Source organism: Oryx dammah, unplaced genomic scaffold (assembly GCF_014754425.2).
Source record: "Oryx dammah isolate SB20612 unplaced genomic scaffold, SCBI_Odam_1.1 HiC_scaffold_21, whole genome shotgun sequence".
Taxonomy (NCBI): domain Eukaryota; kingdom Metazoa; phylum Chordata; class Mammalia; order Artiodactyla; family Bovidae; genus Oryx; species Oryx dammah.
In genome coordinates, this window is record NW_024070205.1 from 22,969,625 (window position 1) to 22,991,173 (window position 21,549).

Sequence of the window (21,549 nt, forward strand, 5' to 3'; positions counted from 1 at the left end):
TTACATGAAAATATGGCTAATAAGGGCAGAGCTGAGATTTAAACCCATTAGTGGCTGGGAAGATCCCCTGGAGAAGGGATAGGCTACCCATTCCAGTATTCTTGGGTTTCCCTTATGGCCCAGCTGATAAAGAATCTGCCTACAATGCAGGAGACCTGGGTCTGATCCCTGGGTTGGGGAGATCCTCTGGAGAAGGGAAAGGCTACCTACTCCAGTATTCTAGCCTGGAAAATTCCATGAGGTATAGTCCATGAGGTCACAAAGAGGGGGATGTGACTTTTACTTTCACTTTCTAAAATGTGTACCCTTTTTGCTATGCACACTATTGGCTCCAATTTGCCAATAATTACAATTAGATTGGGACTGTTACCCTTTTATTGTTCACTATGTCATTATAGGGTTAATCACAGCAAACTTATAAACATACACAACCACATACACACACGTGTATATAGGTATACATATGTACTTCATATACTGGCTTCCTAGACGGTGCTGGCAGTAAAGAACCTGCCTGCCAATGCAGGAGACATAAGAGATGTGGATTTGATCCATGGGTCTGGAAGATCTAGAGGAGGGCATGGCAACCCACTCAGAATTTTTGCCTGAAAAATCCCATGGCGAGAAGAGCTTGGCAGGCTACAGTTCATAGGTCACAATGAGCTGGAACCAACTGGAGTGACTTAGCATACACACACACATGTACTTCATATGTTTCAAAAAATTAAGTATGAGACTTAAAAAAACCTTCTTTCATTCAGTTGCTACCAAAAGCAAGTATTGAAAAGCAGAGATATTACCTTGTCAACAAAGGTCCATCTAGTCAAGGCTATGGCTTTTCCAGTGATCATGTATGGATGTGAGACTTGGACTGTGAAGAAAGTTGAGTGCTGAAGAATTGATGCTTTTGAGCTGTGGTGTTGGAGAAGACTCTTGAGAGTCCTTAGGACTGCAAGGAGATCCAACCAGTCCATTCTAAAGGAGATCAGTCCTGGGTGTTCTTTGGAAGGACGGATGCTAAAGCTGAAACTCCAATACTTTGGCCACCTGATGCAAAGAGTTGACTCATTGGAAAAGAGCCTGATGCTGGGAGGGATTGGGGGCAGGAGGAGAAGGGGCCGACAGAAGATGAGATGGCTGGATGGCATCATCGACTCAATGGACATGAGTTTGAGTGAACACCAGGAGTTGGTGATGGACAGGGAGGCCTGGCGTGCTGCGATTCATGGGGTCGCAAAGAGTCAGACATGACTGAGCGACTGAACTGAATAAAATAATTTCACTTAAAGGAATATCTATTTTAGTAAGTAGGATAAATTAGAAATAACTCAAATTATATGAATTTTCTGAAAGAGCTTGTCAATATGACTATTTGATAAAGAATATGCAAATGACCATGAAGGTAAATAGTAAACTAATCAACATTTTATGAACTTTAAGAACAGTCTCAGTGAACATATTTGAGTCATGCTTAGATTGCATTTAAAATATATTTTAGGAGCACAGTGAGAAATGGAATCTTTCCTGTCATATCAGTAAACAAGAATGTCACAGTTCAGTACAGTTGCTCAGTCATGTCTGACTCTTTGTAATCCCACGGACTGCAGCACACCAGGATTCCCTGTCCATCAACAAGTTCTGGAGCTTGCTCAAACTCATGTCCATCGAGTCAGTGATGCCATCCAACCATCTCATCCTCTGTCATCCCCTTCTCCTGCCTTCAATCTTTCTATGCATCAGGGTCTTTTCCAACGAGTCAGTTCTTCACATCAGGTGGCCAAAGTACTGGAGTTTCAGCTTCAGCATCAATCCTTCCAATGAATATTCAGGACTGATTTCCTTCAAGATTGACTGGTTTGATCTCCTTGCAGTCGAAGGAACTCTCAAGAGTGTTCTCCAATAGCACAGTTCAAAAGCATCAATTCTTCGGTGCTCAGCTTTATTTATTGTCCAACTCTCACATCCATACATGACTACTGGAAAAACCATTCATGGGGTCGCAAAGAGTCGGACACGACTGAGTGACTGAACTGAACTGAATTCTTATAATCTCAGCATAATGATTAGAAAGCACCTGGACAGATGAAAGAACCTGTAGTATTTCCATAATGTTACTTTTATAGGCAAGTAATATTTCAATTGTCTGCAAACCTGGATTACAAATGAAGAATCAAAAGAGCAGTACAATAAGGAAAAGCAGAAAGTAAATCAGAAAACAGGTGTGGTTGGAAGAGATAAAGGGAAAGCCTATGTCACAACTTCCCTGGTGGCTCAGATGGTAAAGTGTCTGTCTACAGTGAGAAAGACCCAGGTTCAATCCCTGGGTTGGGAAGATTCCCTGGAGAAGGAAATGGCAATCCACTACAGTATATTGTCTGGAAAATCCCATGGACAGAGGAGCCTGGAAGGCTACAGTCCATGGGCTTACAAAGAGTCAGACATGACTGAGCGACTTCACTTTCACTTATGTCACAACAGAGTGAGAAAGTGGCTCACTCAGGAAGCTGGAGAAGACAAAAGGAGCAAAATGTAGAAAGCCCATCAGACTGTCACAGCATGGTTCTGCAGGAGACTTAGACAAACATAAATTCTCATGAATGTTGCTAATCCAGAGGTTTTATAATTTGCATGGTTGTGCTTTTAATGTTTCTTTCTTTTTTTGTTTTTGGAAAGCAGAGGGGGAAAAACACAATGGTTTTAGTTTTCAATATGAAAACCTAGGCCTAATTAACATTTGAAGTCCAATTTTCAGAGATTTCAGCTGGAGGATCTAAAATCAAGCCCTGGACCCAAAGGGGACTCTGAACAAACCTAAAGCCATGCCCAGATCTCCAGCCTGGTGCAGAGATTGCACAAAACTGGCAGAGACATTCACAAATAAATCTCACGGGGACTGGAGTTTGGCAGCCAGCGAGCCTGGAAGACAGTTCCAGTGTAAGCTAATTTTCATTTTTTCTCTGGATTTTAGCACGTCTAACACATATTTAGATTTAGATTTGTGTGAACCCACACAATTCCTACCAGAAGTGGAGTAGCTATACTCATTATTGGCTGCTAGGTCATTATTATTTCTATCCTAATTAACTCCTTTCCACTCAGATACTGAAGAACTTGGCAAGAATGTAAAAGAAAAGTAAGCTCATATGATTTGTCTTCTGAGAAGCAAGGGAGCGGTTGATTATTATGTCTGGTTTGTAAACAGCTAAAATGTGGCGAAGAGAAGTTTAATTGTTGGCTGTTATTTAAATGACAAAATATCAATGAAAAGGAAATAAAGAGAAGTTAAACAACTTTGCAATCACACAGTGCCTAGACTGATAAAGTTTGGGTTGGAACATTTGGTTTTCTGAATACAGGTATCCTCAAAAAGACTCACTTTTGTCTTTTTAATAAGGAATTTATAAAGACATACTCAGTTGACTGTTTTTCTTTCTTTTTTTTTGTCAGAAAGATTAGTAGCAATTCCATAAGTTCACAAAGATCAAGTTTGGGGCATGTATTAAAAAAAAAAAATGTTGTGACTATCTAGTGATGAAAAAGGCATTACTAAAGCACAGTAATAGAGATAAACCATACAGATAGAAAGGATAAAAGTTCAAGAAAAAAATGGCTGAATGGGGGTTACTATGGGACCGAGTGAAGGCTTATATTTTTAAACCTTAGTCCAAAACGGCCACACATCAGATAGAAGCCCATAACAATCACTTATTTCTTGGGTATTCATCACATGCAGGCTAACCTCTGACCCTTTCCCACCCCCATCTCTGATCATCTCATTCAGATCTGCAGGCAAGCATTCTGCACCCAAGTATAAAGCACATCTCCTTAAAGGGGCATTTTAGTCTGACTCTAGCTCCTCTCTACCCCTCTGGGCTTAAAGTTTGGGAAAGAAGAAAAGGTGCAATAAACACTTGATTTTCATGCCATTATTTCTACCCCATGTATTATAGATAGGCCCCCACATCCGAGAGGTACAGCAGGAAACCCAGACAGTGCCCATGAGTGATTCTGAAGCACATTGACACAGCTAACAGGGCTATCATCTGGAATACGAATAACAAAAGAAAGGAAGAGAGAAGGCTAAGACAACACAGAAGAAAGAATCTAAGGAATGGTGGAGCAGATGGAATGAATTAGTGATGGAAGCATTGTTGATATCAGCTACCAAATGTGTAAAAACAATACAACTGCCCACCTACATTTAAGTAAATGCAGCCAGTGAATAAGAAATCAAGGCTAACCAAGAAGCCCACAAATCTGAACTGGAGTTCTTTAAGAGAAAGGCTCATGGGTATAATCAAGATCAAAATGTATACAGAAGGGAAAAGTCCTCAGTAACAAGGGAGATTTGCAGTTATTTCTGAAAAATCAGCATGATCTACATTCTTCTGGGGCCACTTTGAAGGCCCCAAATGACACCTGGTCCGGGGTCCATCTTCATTGTTTACTGAACCTGGTATCTGACCAACAAGTTTTGAAGATAAATTGTATCCATCTAATTGTAAAGCTGAGGAAACAATTCAAAAAAGTTAATGGACTTGTCCAAGAAGCATGTACTAAGGGATGAAACTGAGGTTGAAGCCTGCCTCCAGACCCCTGACAGCCTCCTTTGGCTCCTCCAGGCTGCCCTCGTTGCAAGGCTTTCTGATTCTAAGCATCACAGGGTTGTATTCTCTCCTTTGACTCCTTCCCTACCTTTCTCTCCACTATGCTACTCTTCAGAAAACTGATACTATCTTTCTCAATTTGAGACTCTCAAAGTCAGATTCTACCTTCAACTCTCTCTGCTTGCCTGTAAAGGGGAAGAAGCAGGAGTTACTGAAGAATTAGGCCTGTACTTTTCAAGGGAATAACACACATCCTATCTCTAGAAGCTCATAGATTGTTGGAAGGATGGACCTGTCATATAATCTTGAAAAAATGTGATAAGTGAGATGACGGTCACTTACGAGAGTATGTATAAGAATTTATAGGAGAAACAGTAGCATGACCAGAGAAACTTACTTCAAATATCCCCAAAACTCTTTAAAAGTTTTCTACAGTTTATCGGAAGCCTCTAGAACATCAATTAACCATGGCCATCTTCAGTATATAACAATACTCATAAGACTATGGGTGTGTGAACTGTTTCTTGAATCTTAATATTTATATATTGTTTCAATAAGATCCCATCCTTACACATTGATGTATATTGTTCCTTAGCCAATACTGCAACAAATATGTTACATTACATTACATGCAACTTACACAGCACCTTAAAATCAGTTATTTCACTTGATTCTCACAGAAGTTTTGAGACAAAGCCAGACAGATACTGTACGCAGTTAACAAAGGTAGACTCGGAATTTGAATCTATTCTGACATCATTCTGCTTTTCTGTCCTCCTGGATGGCTCCCTTTTTGTCCAAAAAGAAAGAGCACAACTCTACAAGAACTTGCAAAAGGTTGAAGAGAGACTATTAGAAACTGTAAGCCAAAACGGGTACTGCTGGGAAGCACAATGAACTTGTAAGAGATACATGATCAAAGAAAAAGTAGAGCCAAAATCTAGGTCAATGGGCACTCAATGTTAATTATCCTACAGGAAGTAAGTTAGTTATTTCTATTCAAAAGGAGGCTGGAAGTGTGGCCTTTACTTCCTTCGCATTCCCTAGAGAACAAGATGTTCTTAATTTAAGTGGAACCTAGGACTGTACCTTTTGTTAGAATTCATAAATATGACTTTTGGGAAGGAAAGAAGAAAAGGAAGGAAGGGAGGGAGGAAGGGAGGGAGGGAAGCAGGAAGGGAAAAAAAGACAGAAGATAACATTTATATGATCTGACAGTATTATGTGTTGGATGCAGTGACTACTCACTTCAGTTATCAAAATGAGGAAAACCCTCCCTGCTACAATAGGTCAGGAAGGTCCCCTGGAAAAGGGATAGGCTACCCACTCCAGTATTCTTGGGCTTCCCTGGTGGCTCAGATGGTAAAGAATCTGCTTGGAATGTGGGAGACATGGGTTCAATTCCTGGATTGGGAAGATCCCCTGGAGGAGGGCATGGCAACCCGCTCCAGTATTCTTGCCTGGACAATTCTCATGGACAGAGAAGCTTGGAGGGTAACAGTCCAGGGGGTTGCAAAGAGTCGGACATGACTGAACAGCTAAGCATAGTACATATATATATATACACATAATTATAATTTATTTACATTACTGTACAGCAAAAACCAAGACAACATTCAAAAGCAATTTTCCTCCAATTAAAAAATAAATTAGAAAGTAATTTAAAAAATAAAGAATAAAAAGCACAGATTGATGGGCCCCACCCCCAGTACCTCTGATTCAATAAGTCTGGGATGGGGCCTGAGAATAGATATTTTTAACAGGTTCCTGCTGCTGCTGCTGCTGCTGCTGCTGCTAAGTCGCTTCAGTTGTGTCTGACTCTGTGCAACCCCATAGATGGCAGCCCACTAGGCTCCCCCATCCCTGGGATTCTCCAGGCAAGAACACTGGAGTGGGTTGCCATTGCCTTCTCCAATGCAAGAAAGCGAAAAGTGAAAGTGAAGGTTCCTAGATGATAGCAATTGTGCTGGTCCATGGGTCACACTTTGAGAACGCCTGGAGTGGGGGTACCAACAGGTGTGTGATGGTCAATCCTCAGCTGTGCATGATAGCAGTTGGGTGGTGGGGGGTCATAAGAGGGAACACAGTTTTGTTCCTCATCGCATCAGCAAAGGAGCTGAGAGCAGCCTGGGCTGCTCTGGATACCAGAGCATGTGCTGGGTTCAGTGTGGAGGGAGGACAAATGGGGAAAGCTCTGTGTTGTAACCTTCTGGGAAACACCGAAGCCAGCTCCAGGGCCTGCTGTCTACCCTCCCTCTTGCGATCATGCGTGGAAGCACCAGAAGGGAATTCTCAGGATACCTTTGATCTCGTCCCAGTTCTCGAGTCTTCTGTCTGTTTATCTCCCTCCTTCCCTGGCCTCTTCTTCCCCCTTCTTACCCCCTGCTTGGGGGATGAGTCACTCCCCCTCCTCCCCACCCCACTGCCATCTGTTTTTCTAATGATGGCAGGAGATGAGCTGTTTTGCTGGCTGACACCGTGACAAAGCACACTCCAAGCTAGCGTTTCTCCTGATGCACTCTCCCGACGCTAGTTTACTGGCATCATTTCTCCACCCAGTTTTCTCTTTGTCTCAAATCCCACCCTTTTCCCCTCTTTGGCCTCACATAGATCCCAGTTTCCCAGAATTAGATCCAGAGAAACAGAGATACAGAAGCATGGAGAGTTGGGTGTGTATGACAGGAGGGTGCTGAAGTCAAGGGCAGTTAAACAGCTCCCTCTGGCGCTTGAGGTGCAGCCAGAATTAGCGAGCGTTGCTGCTTAGTGGCTGAATTACTTCCAGTGAGAGGTCTGGATAACAAAGGCTGTTGTGACTGAGACTAGAGTATTTGTATTTGTTACTGGCTACTCCCTGGGTGAGAGGACATGTGTGTGTGTGTGTGTATCCATGTCAGGATTCCTTTGTCATGCTCCCTAAGCAAGGCTCTGCCTCATTCTGGACTCTTCCTTGTAATAACTTCTCTTAATCTAGTGAAGGAATTCACAAACCCCTAACTTCCCCACTGGTAGGGGGATGCCCTGTGTGAAGAAGTAAACAGGATTTCTTGAGTTGGTAAAAATCTAGTTTGGGTTAATCACCAGTGGACTACAGGTCCTCCTCAGAGGTTGCAAACAGATGCCTGCATGACCCTGGCAGTGATGTCAATGAGAAGCCCAGGAGGTGAGAAGCTACAGGGACTGCTAAGGACCGTGCTGAACTGGAGGGCAGCAGCCCTTCTGGCATTCTAGCTGCCACTCAGATCCAGTTAACTGTTGCCATAGTTGCCAGATATTCTTGTTTTTCAAGAGAAAAATCTTTGCACAGATTTTATATTTATTTTTATTTGGTATATGTAAAATGTTACCTATACATATATGAATTTTATGTGGAAATCCCAATTTTTAAGCATTAGCAACCAAAACAAAATTGTTTTTAAGACACTGCCCTGGCCAAACCCCTGTCTGTGGGCCATTGAGCTGCAAAACTCTGATCTAACTAAGCTCCAGTGAGGGCCAGTTAGAGAATCCCCAAACCATAAATCATTCTGACTTGCTTTTAACTTTATTTTTTATTAAGTCATTTAAAATGGAACCCTAGAGATTTTGCTTTAAAAAAAAGGCAAAATCAGAAATCCTAATATCTGTAATTTGGGGGTTATGGAGCTACGTGTAAGAGATTGCGCAGAGGACATCGGAGCAGAGAAAGGGCAAGATACTGAACTAGAAGGACTCAAATCGCTGTGAGTTGAGCAGAGCAGAGAGCGCTGGTCTGGGTTTGAGGGAGGGGGAGCACCTTACCTCGCAGGACTGGATGCAGTGAATCAGGAGGGGGTCTGGGTGCCACTGACGCCGTCCGGTACACATGACACTCTGAAAGGGAAGAGGGAAAGAACAGAAAACCAAAGCTGAGACACCTGGTCAGTGAGAGGAGGGGCGCATTCTGAATTTACTCCTTCAGCCCAACCCCACCCGGAGGAACCCAGTCGGGCTGTATGAAGAGGTCAAAGGCAGCTGTCCAGTCCTTCCCTTGGAACTGCTAATCCAACTGGATGGAGCCAAGGTAGAAACTCTTAGCAAAGGGAAGTTTTCATTCTCTTCATTGTCTTCACCCTCCCAGAGCTATTAAAATTTCCAGAGTGGTGTCGGTGTGGTTAAAAAAAGCATCCTCATGTTGAGGTTTGACAGAAAACAACAAAATTCTGTAAAGCAATTATCTTTCAATTTAAAAATATATAAAAAATTTTAAAAAGCATCCTCAATACTAAAATGACTTTATTTTGGCTCTAGGCACAATATTGGTCCCACTTGTTTTGAAATTTTAATGTTGCAAGAAATTGTGAGATAGCTGTGTTGATCAGGAAGCACCAATGGAGTTTTAAAGGCTGAGAAATAGAGCTTCATAAGAAGAGCCTTGAACTAAAAGTGGATTTCAGAAATCCTAGATCTCTAGATGTGAGGGCCCAAGAGAGGCGTAGAGGCCAAACAGCACTCTGCAACTCTTTAGCACCATTTATCCCCTCCCTGTGAGAAATGAAAGAGGGTCTACACACTGGACATAGAGGTTTAATGTGAAACCACCAGCATGGGCACACTTTGGGAGATAGTGAAGGACAAGGAATCCTGGCGTGCTGCAGTCCATGGGGTCACAGAGTCAAACATGACTTAGTGATTGAACAACAACAACAACCCAACACTGGGACTCAAAATGGCACCGGCATTAACTGGTGAGAGTGTAAAAATGTGTTCCTGTGTTCCTGTTAAAACACTGGTGACTCCCTCTAAATCCCACTGGACATTTGCTAATGTGACTTTAAACAAACAGTTATCTGCTCTTTGTGAATAATAACAACTCATGTTCATGGAGGTTTTTTTTCTTCTAATTTTTGCATTTTACACCTTCAAAAGATATGCTTCAGGAAAAGAAGTCCCATGAGAAGTTTCAAAGAGAAAAAGAGATTCTCTCTATAACCGGCTACAGATCCACCCATTTGCAGACCTTCATATGCACATTTTAAATTCAGTACAACAGAAATTCAGGGAAACTATATGAAAAAAATGCACTGTGAGACATGAGTTTTACATTAAATAGTACCTTTAGTAATTGAAAATTAAACATTCTAGAATGCTAAGACTGTATAGCAATCAGATTGAAGACATTTTCATATATTAACCTGCAGGTATATGAATATATACCTCACAGTCAGTTATGAAAATGGGAATCTGCAGTATTTTTCTGGAGTTATGTTACTATAAACTAAAAGTCCTCCTTCACAGTTTCCCAAGAGAGGAAATAAATACTAGAAACCTTAAAAAAACCTTGATATTCAAAACTCTATACTGTAATAATAGAGAAGATGACTTTGCTTAACTTATCATGTGCTAAAAAAAAAGAAAGATTATTAAATGTATACAGTCATAACTTGATATCCACAAGGGATTGGTTTCAGGACCTCCACAGATACCAAAATCCAAGGATGCACAAGTCCCTTATATAAAATGACATACTATTTGCATATAACATCCTATGTATACTTTAAATCATCTCTGGATTACTTACAAAACCTAAAACAATGTCGATTCTATGAAAATAGTTGCCTGAAAGCAGCAAATTCAAGTTTTTTTTGAACTTTCTGAATTTTTCCCCAATGTTTTATCATCAGATAATGGTAATGGCAAAACACAATAATTTGAACAGCAAATATATGGCAACTTTATTCCTTCTTGTTCATTGAATTCACTAAGGATCCCCAGGTCACACCTTAGTCAGTCAGTCATTCATATCAAACGTTATCAGTAGCTAGGGTCCAGATTCCCCAGAGAACACAAGAGATCTGAAAAGCCATCGGTCCCCTCGCTGCCTCAGAGAGCTCAGAGTCTATGGGGGAGGAGGCAGCTGGAAGTCCATCAATTTCTCTAAACAAAGGGAAACTCAGCCTTACCATCCTTGCATGATGACTATAGCTAGAACTTGCCAGAACCCTCTGACTGGATCCGTTTCTCTTACGCCCTTCATACCTTCTACTCCATCCATCACCTTCATAAAGGCTGGAGCACTATCTTCTAAACTGAAAAATTCTAAACATATTTTGCAAAGGAAAAAAAAAGGAAGGAAAACAGTCTGTCTTTACTTTTAATTCTTTTTCCCCAGTGCTCTTTTCTCTTATTACTTCCAATTTATTTTTTATCTCTTTGTATTTTTTTTTTTTTTTGGCTGTGCCATGTGGCTTGTGGGATCTCAGTTCCCTGATCAGGGATTGAACCCAGGCTACCGCATTGAAAGCCTGGAATCCTAACCATGGAACTCCCCTACATCTTTGTATTTTTACATAACTTAATTTTATTACTATGTGATACATGGTCACTGTATAAAATATACAAGGCATTAAAGGATACACATCTCCCTTCTACATCTGTTCTTCAACGACCCAATTTCTTCCATCCTATTTTTAGCTGTTTTTTTATATCATTACAGAGATAGTCTATGAATATACATATGTATATTAAATTATTTCCTCACACAGATTATAAAATATTGCAATTTTATTTAGTGCTTTATTTTATTATTGTTTGTCTGATTGTCTTACTTGATTTCACTTCATAATGTTTCTTGGTGTTCTGTTCATTTTATGGTATATGGGATCCTGCATTCTATTGATTGTACATTATTCCATTTCATGGATGTACCCTAGTTTAATCACACTCATATTAATAGATATTTAAGTTATTTTCAGTCTTTTGCTCTAACAAACAAGGCTTATGTATAAATCATTTCATACATGTGCAACCACATCTGTAGAATAAACTCATGATAGTAGAATTGACAATAACCATTTCAATGATTTTTAAAATATTTAATGATGTAAAATATTCTATGATTCAGTCTTAAGACTGAACCTCTTTTAAGACTGAACCTTCTTAAGACTGGCAATCTCTTAATCTCTGTAAAAAACTGCATCAGTTTCTGGTACTTGTGTCACACGCTTGTAGACTGCAAAGCCTTGTGAATAGAGACTGTATCCGACACATAATCTTATCTCAGTGCCTTAGAGAGAGACAATGTTTATTAAGCACTTGTCAACCACTAAATAGGATGCTGTATTTTTAGGATTTTTCTTTATCTTCTGGCCTATGAAAAGCAGTCATCTCATAAGAAAAGTTCTGCATGCAGAATTACTTGAATAACTACTTACTAATTAAAACTGGTGGAAAATTTCAAATGTTTTCTGGTTCCTACATTTTTATGTGCACATTTGTGGTGGTGAGCTGAAAGATGGATGTGAAACAGGAGGGAAATTAGGGAGAAGCTGGCAGAGAAGGGCCAGCTCCTGATGAGGTATGTTAAATTAACTAAACAAGAAGACTGTTATGCTAAGATAGCTCTAAATACCATGGTGGCCTGTGGAAGCAAACCGGAATCTCAGCCCATCAGTGCCTCAAGGTTATGAAATTGAAAACAAAGGACAATCAATTAGGCTTTAAGCAATAACCAATCAATGATTTCCTTACTTCCTTTTACCTGTTTTCACTAATCAGATCTCTCCCCAACGCCTCCTGGTGGAGTACTCCTTACCAGTTTCAGTTTGGCATTGTCTAATTCAAATTGAGATTTGTTCCTATAAACTCTTAAAACCTTTAATAAAATGCCTCAATTTATCTTTTAATAGTTCAATATGATTTTCTTACTTCCTGGAATATTTTTTTGACAAATTATAATCCTATATATTATATTTGAAAAGTTATGGAGAATAATTGAAAAAATAACCTTATGCCCTCTGCCCAGCTTTATCAAATTATAACATTTCACTTTATATGCTTCTGGAGTTTAAGTCATTAGAGGTTCAGTTAAAGTCCCCTATATGTGTCCCTTTAACATCATTTTCCTTCCTTTCTCCCTTCTGGTAACACTATTCTGACATTTTAAATTATTTTTTCTACACATTAGTATATGATTATATAGCTGGTACACTATTAGCAAGCCACTTCTCAGATGAGTCATTTAATTGTGAACAACTGAGTGCCAAGGATTTGTTTTGAACTTTTCAAAAGGAAAAGGTCCATGAGAAAACCAGTTTAAAGATTTTCTTTTGATTGAGCTACTTTAATTTTTTTAAAAATCAAGGGAAAAGAAGAGAAGAGAGGAAGGAAGAACAAAGGGAGAGCAGATGGGAGAGAAGAAAAGGGGGCAGAGAGAGGGAGAGGGAGGGGGAGAGAGGCGAGAGAGAGAGGAAAGGGAGCGAGGGAGGAGGGGAAGGGAAACTAGTTAGGGTTATTCAGAAGGTCATAGGGCTGTATGAAGGCTGTTGCATGTTTAAATTTGTTGCTGAAAGTCACAAGACTGATGGTTAGCCAACACTAAGGTCTAACAAAAAATTGCTCAATTGTTTTTTTATCAGGAATAGTTACTTAACAGAATGGGCAACTAATCACATCAGGCCACAAAGTTCTGCTCCTGCCCAGGTTTGTGATGATTTCCTTTTCATCAATACTATATATGTATGCAGCTCTAAATAAAATGCAGTGTTATTCTGAATATCTAGTTGGACCGTAGCACATTACCCTGCAATGGGCTTTTGGTTCCTCTTCCCTCATCTTCCAAGACCCCCTTGTCTGTTCTTCTCTAGAGAAGAGGAAATTGATGCTTGAGACTTACTCAAGCAGAGAGGGAACAATTCCATGCTTAAAACAGATGAACAAAGATCTTTGCATGACTCACATCTGAAGGATTTGTTCTCTCATGGTGTGTGGCAAGTGTCACTAGGGCTGTTACTCATAACTGCACCTCTCAAGAGGACACTCGAGGTCGGGGGAAGGCAAGGATTAGGAGACAAGGGGACACCAGGAGGGTGATACCAAATAGTAGGGAGCTATGCCACTGAAGGGTTCTGTCTCTTTTTCTTCCTGCTTTTTTCTTTCTCTTAAAACAGTTTGGTTTTATTTAAGATGTTATTAATCCTTCTGGGACCAACTTGGGAAAACAAAGTCAGAAATTATAAGATTTGTTTTGACTGAGCAATTCTGTTGATGAGCTGAGAAGTTGAGAGAGGAATTCCACAGTGTTGAGAATTTTTGCAAACCTAATGAGTGTAGCCCCAGGAAAATCTCATTAACTTGGACTTCCTAATTATGATATACTAAATTATGATATATTAAATAATTCCTAATTATGATATACTGGAAAAAAGTATTATCCAATCTGAGAGAACTGAATTTATGATACAAACCAATAGTGAAAATGAGCTGTTGTGATGGATTATTTTGTATTTCAGAAAGAAACATTTTTTTTTTAATTCATTTACATGCAAACAATTGCCATACTACGTGTTTTTTTAAAAAAATCTCTCCATGAAATCTGGTTCTCAAAAGACCACTTCTTTATAAGGTAAGTCAAAATGCCAATTTTCCTATTTTAGAAAGGAAAGTCACAAGATATAACAAAACATTCTCTATACACAGTGATTAAGGACAATAATAAAAAATTAATCTTATTATTTTTTTGTTGCTCAGTGAAAGTTGGTCAGTTGTGTTTGACTCTTCATGAACCCATGGACTATACAGTCCATGGAATTCTCCAGGCCAGAATACTGGAGTGGGTAGCCTTTCCCTTCTCCAGGGGATCTACTCAACTCAGGGATTGAACCCAGGTCTCCTGCATTGCAGGCAGATTCTTTACCAGCTGAGCTACATGAAAAGCCCAAGAATACTGGAGTGGGTATCTTTTTGGAAAAACCCAAAGGTTTGCCATGAGAAATGGCTCTGGAGGGTGGGAGCCATTCTTTTTCCAGCTCTTTGGTTTCACACAGCAACTGCCTTCTGAGCAGCAAGTGAAATGAATCTTGCATTGAGGAGGAGGTCTAGAGATGAAGGTGGGGCTTCTCAGGTGGCATGAGTGGTAGAGAACCCGCCCGCCAGTGCAGGAGAGTTAAGAGACGCTGGGTCAGGAAGATCCCCTGGAGGAGGACGTGGTAACCCACTCCAGTATTCTTGCCTGGAGAATCCCGTGGAGTGTATACGGTGGGCTACTGGTCTATAGGGTCGCAAAGGATCCAACGCGACTGAAACAACTTGGCAAGCACACATGGGCATGAAGGTAAGACATTCTCATCTCTAAGACTCTTACAGTTTGGTATTAGAGTGACAGAAAGAGGAAGAAGGGGAAAGGAAGAAGATGAGAAGCAGGGATGAGAAAAGCACAAAGTGCTCTCAGTGGAAGTCCACGTGGAGCTCTTCCCATACCCAGCTCAGGCCCCCTAGATATGAGCAGCGACACCGACAGCACAGTTGGCTGCTCCTGTCTGTCCCAGCTGCCAGATTCCACTGCTCAGTCACTTTGACTGGCAGGAATTTATTTGACAACCAAGAAGCATTTTTGTTTTATGTCCTCTCTTTCTGCAATGATGGCTGACGCCATCATTATAGAAAAATCTATGTCCGCAGACATAGTAGGTGAAGGAGGAAGACATTATTACAACAGCAAAGGCTCAGACAGCCCATTTGGGAATTTCAAATCCTTATTTCACGTTTCCTAAGCCAGAATGCTCTTGAAACATTTAGACATAATAGTACATGTTCATCCTTACTCTCTTCTCAAACTCATAACCAAGCCATTAGACATTGCTTCTTTAGTCAGAGGTATTCCAGTAGGAAGCACTGAATCACCGTTGTCTTCCCAGCCTCATTTGTAAAAGGCACAGAAAAAAAAAAAAAAGGCCTACACACATCAGTCTATACATACACACACACACTAACAAGCAAAGCATAGAACTTGTAAAATATTTCTCTTTCTTATAGATAGCTGGTGATATCTTTTCATAGATGTAGGAAATTTCCAAAGGTGAGATTTGTACTAAGTGAACACAAATTCCATTTTTACATAATTTTAAACTATGTGCACGAAACTTAAAAACATTGCAAAAGTGTTATTTTGAATTTTTATAGCAACCCTTTGAGAGAGGGTAACAGGCAGGAAGGTCAGAGGTCCCCAAGTGGCAGAAGGAAATGAACTGCAAGTGGCAGAAGATTTTGTTTTTGTTTTTCCTTCTCTGCACAAAATTAAGAGTCTTCTTTTAATTCTGTGTTGATGATATCTGGTTCTGCCTAGGGCTAACCAATGCGTTTTTCTTATGGAAATATTTTGCTTAATCTATGTTAATGAAACTATGTATTTGCTTGGGAATCTGCCCTTTCTTCAAGATGGTTCTGCTTAAAGCTAGCTTTTTTTTCTTTTCTCAAACCTTGGGCTGATAATGGCTCAATAAACCAGTGTTCCTGTCAATCTTATTGGGGGAGGGAGGGGTGTGGATGACACACCTCGTGCTATCCTATCTCAAAAATGCATATGATAGGAGAGGGGCCTGGTGAAACTCCCTCAGCCTCGAGGTATCCGTCTTATCTGATTAGCAGCACCAACAGACATAAAACCCCTTGCTAAAACTAGCAAGAGGGCACTCTTTCTGTCCCCTTATGATGTCTATGGCAGAAGCTTTCCCTATCTCTACTTTAATAAAACTTTGCTGCACAAAAAGCTCCAAGTAGTCAAACCTTGTCTCTGACCCCGGATCAAAATCCTCTCCTCCAGAGGTCACTGCTGCTGCTAAGTCACTTCAGTCGTGTCTGACTCTGTGCAACCCCATAGAGAGCAGCCCACCAGGCTCCCCCATCCCTGGGATTCTCCAGGCAAGAACACTGGAGTTGGTTGCCATTTCCTTCTCCAATGCATGAAAGTGAAAAGTGAAAGTGAAGTCGCTCAGTCGTGTCCGACTCTGTGCGACCCCATGGACTGCAGCCCACCAGGCTCCTCCACCCTTGGGATTTTCCAGGCAAGAGTACTGGAGTGGGCTGCCATTGCCATTGCCATGGCTCTCAGCAGCAACCTTTCACCTTCAAGACAGAATACCATCCCCATTCTTGCCGCTGAGCAGGAAGAGGCTCCAAGGGGTAAGTCAAATAGTATTTGAACCCAGGAGAGCCTCACTCTTCCTTTTATGACAGTTGCCACTTGGAGTTGTTTTTCGTCAAAATCCCTTACTACCCAAGTTCTTGAAAATTCTTCCTTTAATGAAAAGTATATTATTCTAGGACTCAGATATCATTTTCAGGAGTAAAATCCAGCAGAATCCCCAAAGACAGGCAAACAAATTTTATAGTTACCTGAAAAGTTTACTTGATTGTTCTTTAAAAACAAACTCACAATAAGGAAAAGCAGTACTATAGGGAAATACCTCTCAATTATTTTATTAGACTTCACAGGGAGGGAAGGAAAGTGTGGGAACGAGGAGGCTCTCACGGTTGTGACAAGGGACTTCTTTTTTATTTGATGGGGAAAGTAACCCAAATGTACACCAGACTACAGAAAACATGGTGATTCAGGGGAAATCACTGAACTTGAAGTCAGAAAAGTTGGTTGCACTGCTCTCTCCAATTCTTGAAAGCCGTGCAAACTTGGACAGATCATCCGACAATATCTAATTTGTCTGTGAAATAAGGATAATAAAATCTTTTTCCCCTAGTTTATTGGTTTATGAGAAGATTCAAATGAAATTATAAATATCTAAAATATATATTTTATATATACAACTTTGCAGGCAATAAAGTGTTATCCAAATGTAAGACATCATTTTTATTACAAAGAATGAAATCATTGGAAGCAGACTAGAGAAAATGATGCAATTTAATCCACTGCTCTGTTGTTTTGCCAGATACCAGGTATTTGAAGTATGGGAGATAGCAGGGGTTTACATGTAATAGGAGATCATCATTTACTAAACAAATGAGCCAGGCTCCAAATAGGTGTGATTTTACTTAAAACATTTATGTTGCCAGAATTTTATTTTATAATAGCAGTGTTTTGCAAAGTTTTACACGGAAATTACTTGGGGTGCCTGTTAAAAAATACATACCCCACGGCACTGTGAGCCTCTCTGAAGAGGGGAAGACAGTTCTGCTCCCTTTACAAACTGCCCAAGTGATTCTAAAGGACGCCAAAACTTAAGATTGAGTATAATATGGAACATCCTTCAAGATAAATCGATACTTGAGGAAGATTTTCATTTAACACAACTGCTTTGGTGTAATAGGCACTTCTTTGTGAGTGTTAAGTAGGTAGAATAGGGAAAAGGAGTTCAAAATGACGGTGGCTAAAAGACAAAGAAGGGAAAAGCCCGCGAAAATAGAACAAAAGAAGATTTGAGGACTGGAGTGAGGACCTCAGATAAAACAAACAACACTCCTGGCTGGCCCAATTTACATAGGACAGGCCCAGGGAGAGAAAAACATATAAAAAGAGGAGCCAAAGCTAGCTCTCTCTCCCCACAACCCCCGCGCTGGGGTGCTCTTCTCTTCATGTCTTTGGATCGCCGTGCCCTCATGCCTCAGAGATGGATTTTCCTGCTATCTTCTAAATAAAATAGAGCTGTAACACTGAGCTGTAACACTGATTTGTCTAAGAGCTATAACACGGTCCATTTGAGACCTGAGAGCTATAACATGGTCTATCCGAGACCTGAGAGCTGTGATACGCCCAGGGGGCTTTAATGTCCGTCACTCCAAAACTTTGTTGGGACGAGACCAAGAACCAAGGAACATACACTCGCATGACATGAGGACAGGCTTAGATCTCCCACCCCTCAAGAGCCATTGAATGCCACACAGTGGCAGACACTATGGGTCATCTGTGGTTCGTGCATAATCTCATTTCTGAGGATCTGGGAACACACGCGTAACAACCTCATCATTGTCTCCTGTGCTTCCATTGACTTTTCCTTGTTTTTCTGTTTTAATAAAGTTTCAATTCCCTAAAGGTGAAGCATCCCATGTAAGCTTCATTTGTAAGCAATCCTTCTTAATTTCATTATATCTATAATAGAGCTGAGAGAGTACAGGTAACAGCATGGTGGTTAGCGACTGTATGATAATGAATATTAACATTGGATTAACCCTTGGCTTTCTTTTGGCATAAAAAATACTGATTTGGGGATTCAGGAAATGTCAATTATGCTTTCAACCTTTGAACTTCTGACTTTTGGGGTTTTTTAGGAGCAAATTACTCTTTCAAGGTAAGAATGAAGTTCATTTGGTGAGTTACTTCAATTCTTCCACTACAGTGTGGGAAGCAGCTAATTTAATTATTTCACTTTATTTTCACACAGAAATATGACACAAGTCTCAAGGGTGCCACTGAAGTAATGGTGCTGCCTACCCTACTGTACACTGTGACCCACCACTACATTATTCAGTTGCGTCTCCAAATTATAAAAAGCATGGTGTGTCATTACAGATGAGAAGAGGCAGGCAGAAGTGAGGGGAAGCAGTTTGTCTCCAGTAGGAATGACAACCGACCAAGAAAGATTATTATGCATCAATCATAAAATTAAATTCTAGTCATATGCTGCTCATCTCATAGTCATACTGACCTTTTGAGTTAGGTATTATACCTATTTTACACACAAGGAAATGGAGTCACAGAAGAGCTAAGCAGCCTAAAATTATGTAGCTCGTGAAGAACAGAGATTATGAATAAAAACTTAACTTTTTTTTTAAACACAATTTTTTTATCCCAAGATCTACAGTGTTCCTTAGATGTTATCATTCTCAAAATTGTGCTTGGATAACCTATTTTCCAAAACCAGGAATTTACTTACAAGACCATAGTCATGATAAATGCAGTGATACAAATGATAACGTTTGATGTTTGGCTTAAGAAGAAAATAAATTCTGCATTTTCTCTCTGGGGTTTGCAACTTGCAATGGACAAGGATATAATTATATATAACTGTAGGAAGCTGCAGCAACATACCCAGTTTGAGGAGAAAATATGTATTTACTTCCAAAGTAGAAAATGATGCCATAGCAATTTCTTTACTTACTCGACCAACATTTATAAGACATCTACAATTTGCCCAGTGCTGAAAAAGGAAGTAGGAATATAAACATGAACAAAATGCTTTGGAATAGAGGTAAATAAATAATAGTGACTCCCCTGAAGGACAGTGGAGAAAGGAGAGGTTTTAATAAAAGAGAAGATACTGTTTTCCAGTTGGGAAATAGTCAAGTCTCTGCTGTCTTCATGAAGAAAAGTGAACTGCTCTTTCTGAATGTCCCATTCAGAAAGTGGAAGTGGAAGAACCCCTATCACTGGAAGGCCTGCACTCTGGTGTCACAAACCCTGAATCCACCGACTATGCTCATCGGATACCTTGTTGGGCAGATGCTACAGTAAGTGTAGAAGGGTTCCTGAAGCAGTGCATCTCTCAGGGGGAGAAAATGGATTGTAAAAGTTCCAAGGCTTTCCCCCTTTAGCTGCTTATAAAGAAAGAGAAGTCTTTCACATGAGAAGTTGAATTAGAGGGACCGACAGGGGCCACTCTGTCTGGCACTCCAGGAACACGAGGCAGGAGTCCTCTCTTCAGGTACTCGAATTCCAGCTAAACCTTCACAACTGATTGTGGGAAATGGTACAGAAAGTCCAGAAAGGCCAGGGGATGGGAGAACCAGGCAAGGTGTTTTTCTGGCTTTCTCCTTTCCACTTCCAGCTGGACTTCCCAGCGTCCCTCCCACTGGTGCAGTTTTCTCTTTGGGTTCAACATCCTCAGAGGAGTTCACCACGCACTACAGGGTCTCGTCCACCTGCTTCTGTCCTATCCCATCGACCTAGCTCCCATCTCCCCTCTCCCTCACCACAGCACATACTCTGCTTGCAAACACACAGAACTTCTTACCCACTAGAATGTTCCCTTCGATCATAGATTCTGACCCAAAGGAAAAGCTTCCTGGTCTATTGCTCCTTCCCCAACTCCAAGGTCTTCCCTGGTGGCTCAGATGATAAAGAATCTGTCTGCAATGCAGGGGTTGCAGAGACCAGGGTTGGAAAGATCCCCTGGAGAAGGGAATGGCAACCCACTCTGGTATTTTTGCCTGGAGAACGCCATGGACAGAAGAATCTGACAGACGACGGTTCATGGGGTCCCGAAGAGTCTGACTTGACTGAACAACAATGCACAATGCCCCCCGCGGGGGCCCCCCCCCCCAGTTCCTGAGCAGAAGAATTAGTTGCTTCCTCTTGGGTGTTCCTATAGTTCTCTACCACAAACAAGACACTTCTCATGTTGCATTATTATAAACGTTCATTTTTATGGCCAGATTGTAACTCTTGTAAACAGAGGGACTCTCATTTTTCCCTCTTCATATTCCCAGCACTTAGCATAGTTCTAGGGCACACAGTAAACCCCAATAAGTGTTTGCTGAGTGACTGAATTGATAGGGTCACACTCCTCCCATCCCCCACCCCTGAATCACACTTAAGTATTTGTTCCTTATCCTCCTGCTTTAACATACATCCTCGCCAATAACACGGCACAATTAGCCTGTGAAGAAAAGGGAGCAATCTGAGAATGATTTCCAAATGAAATGTGGTACCTCTCTAGAGTCTATGTCTTGGTGACTCTGCAAGAACAAACTTCTAAGGTTTTTGTTTATTAGACAGTTTAATAAAACAAGCCATCTCCCAGGCTTTCTGATATCCCCATCCTCCCATTCTAAGAAGAAATAATGTATTACCATCTTCTCCATCTTTCTCTTTTTCATTTATTCATTTCATACAAGTATTTATTGAACACTTACTACACAGTAGGTAGTAGTCTAGGATCTGGGATATAGTAGTGAAACATAATTCTTCACTGATCTTTTGATCTTTTTATTCTAGTGGCAGAAAGAGACTGATCAATATATAAGATAAATGAGTTAAATATATATTATGCATGGTCATGATAAGTCCTAAGGAGAAAAAGATAAAAGGGGGAAGAGAGACGAAAGTGTAGGGGAGTTAACATTTTAGATAGTGGAGTCAAAGGAGGCCTTCCTGACATTTGAATAAATTTCTGAAGGAAGCTGAGGAGCAGGGCATGAAGATACCCAGGAGAAGAGCATTCCAGGCAGAGGGAACCACGGGGCAAAGGTCCTGAGGTGGGAT

At 40.7% G+C, this 21,549-nt stretch overlaps 1 protein-coding gene across 1 annotated transcript in view; it reads right to left on the minus strand.

Moving 5' to 3' along the window:
* PAPPA2 (pappalysin 2) overlaps positions 1–21,549 on the minus strand; it is a 303,795-nt gene that overhangs the window by 31,059 nt on the left and 251,187 nt on the right. Inside the window, exon 20 of the mRNA XM_040263919.1 lies at positions 8,385–8,456. Coding sequence (XP_040119853.1) covers positions 8,385–8,456 — 72 coding nt within the window. The remainder of the gene's footprint in view (positions 1–8,384; positions 8,457–21,549) is intronic.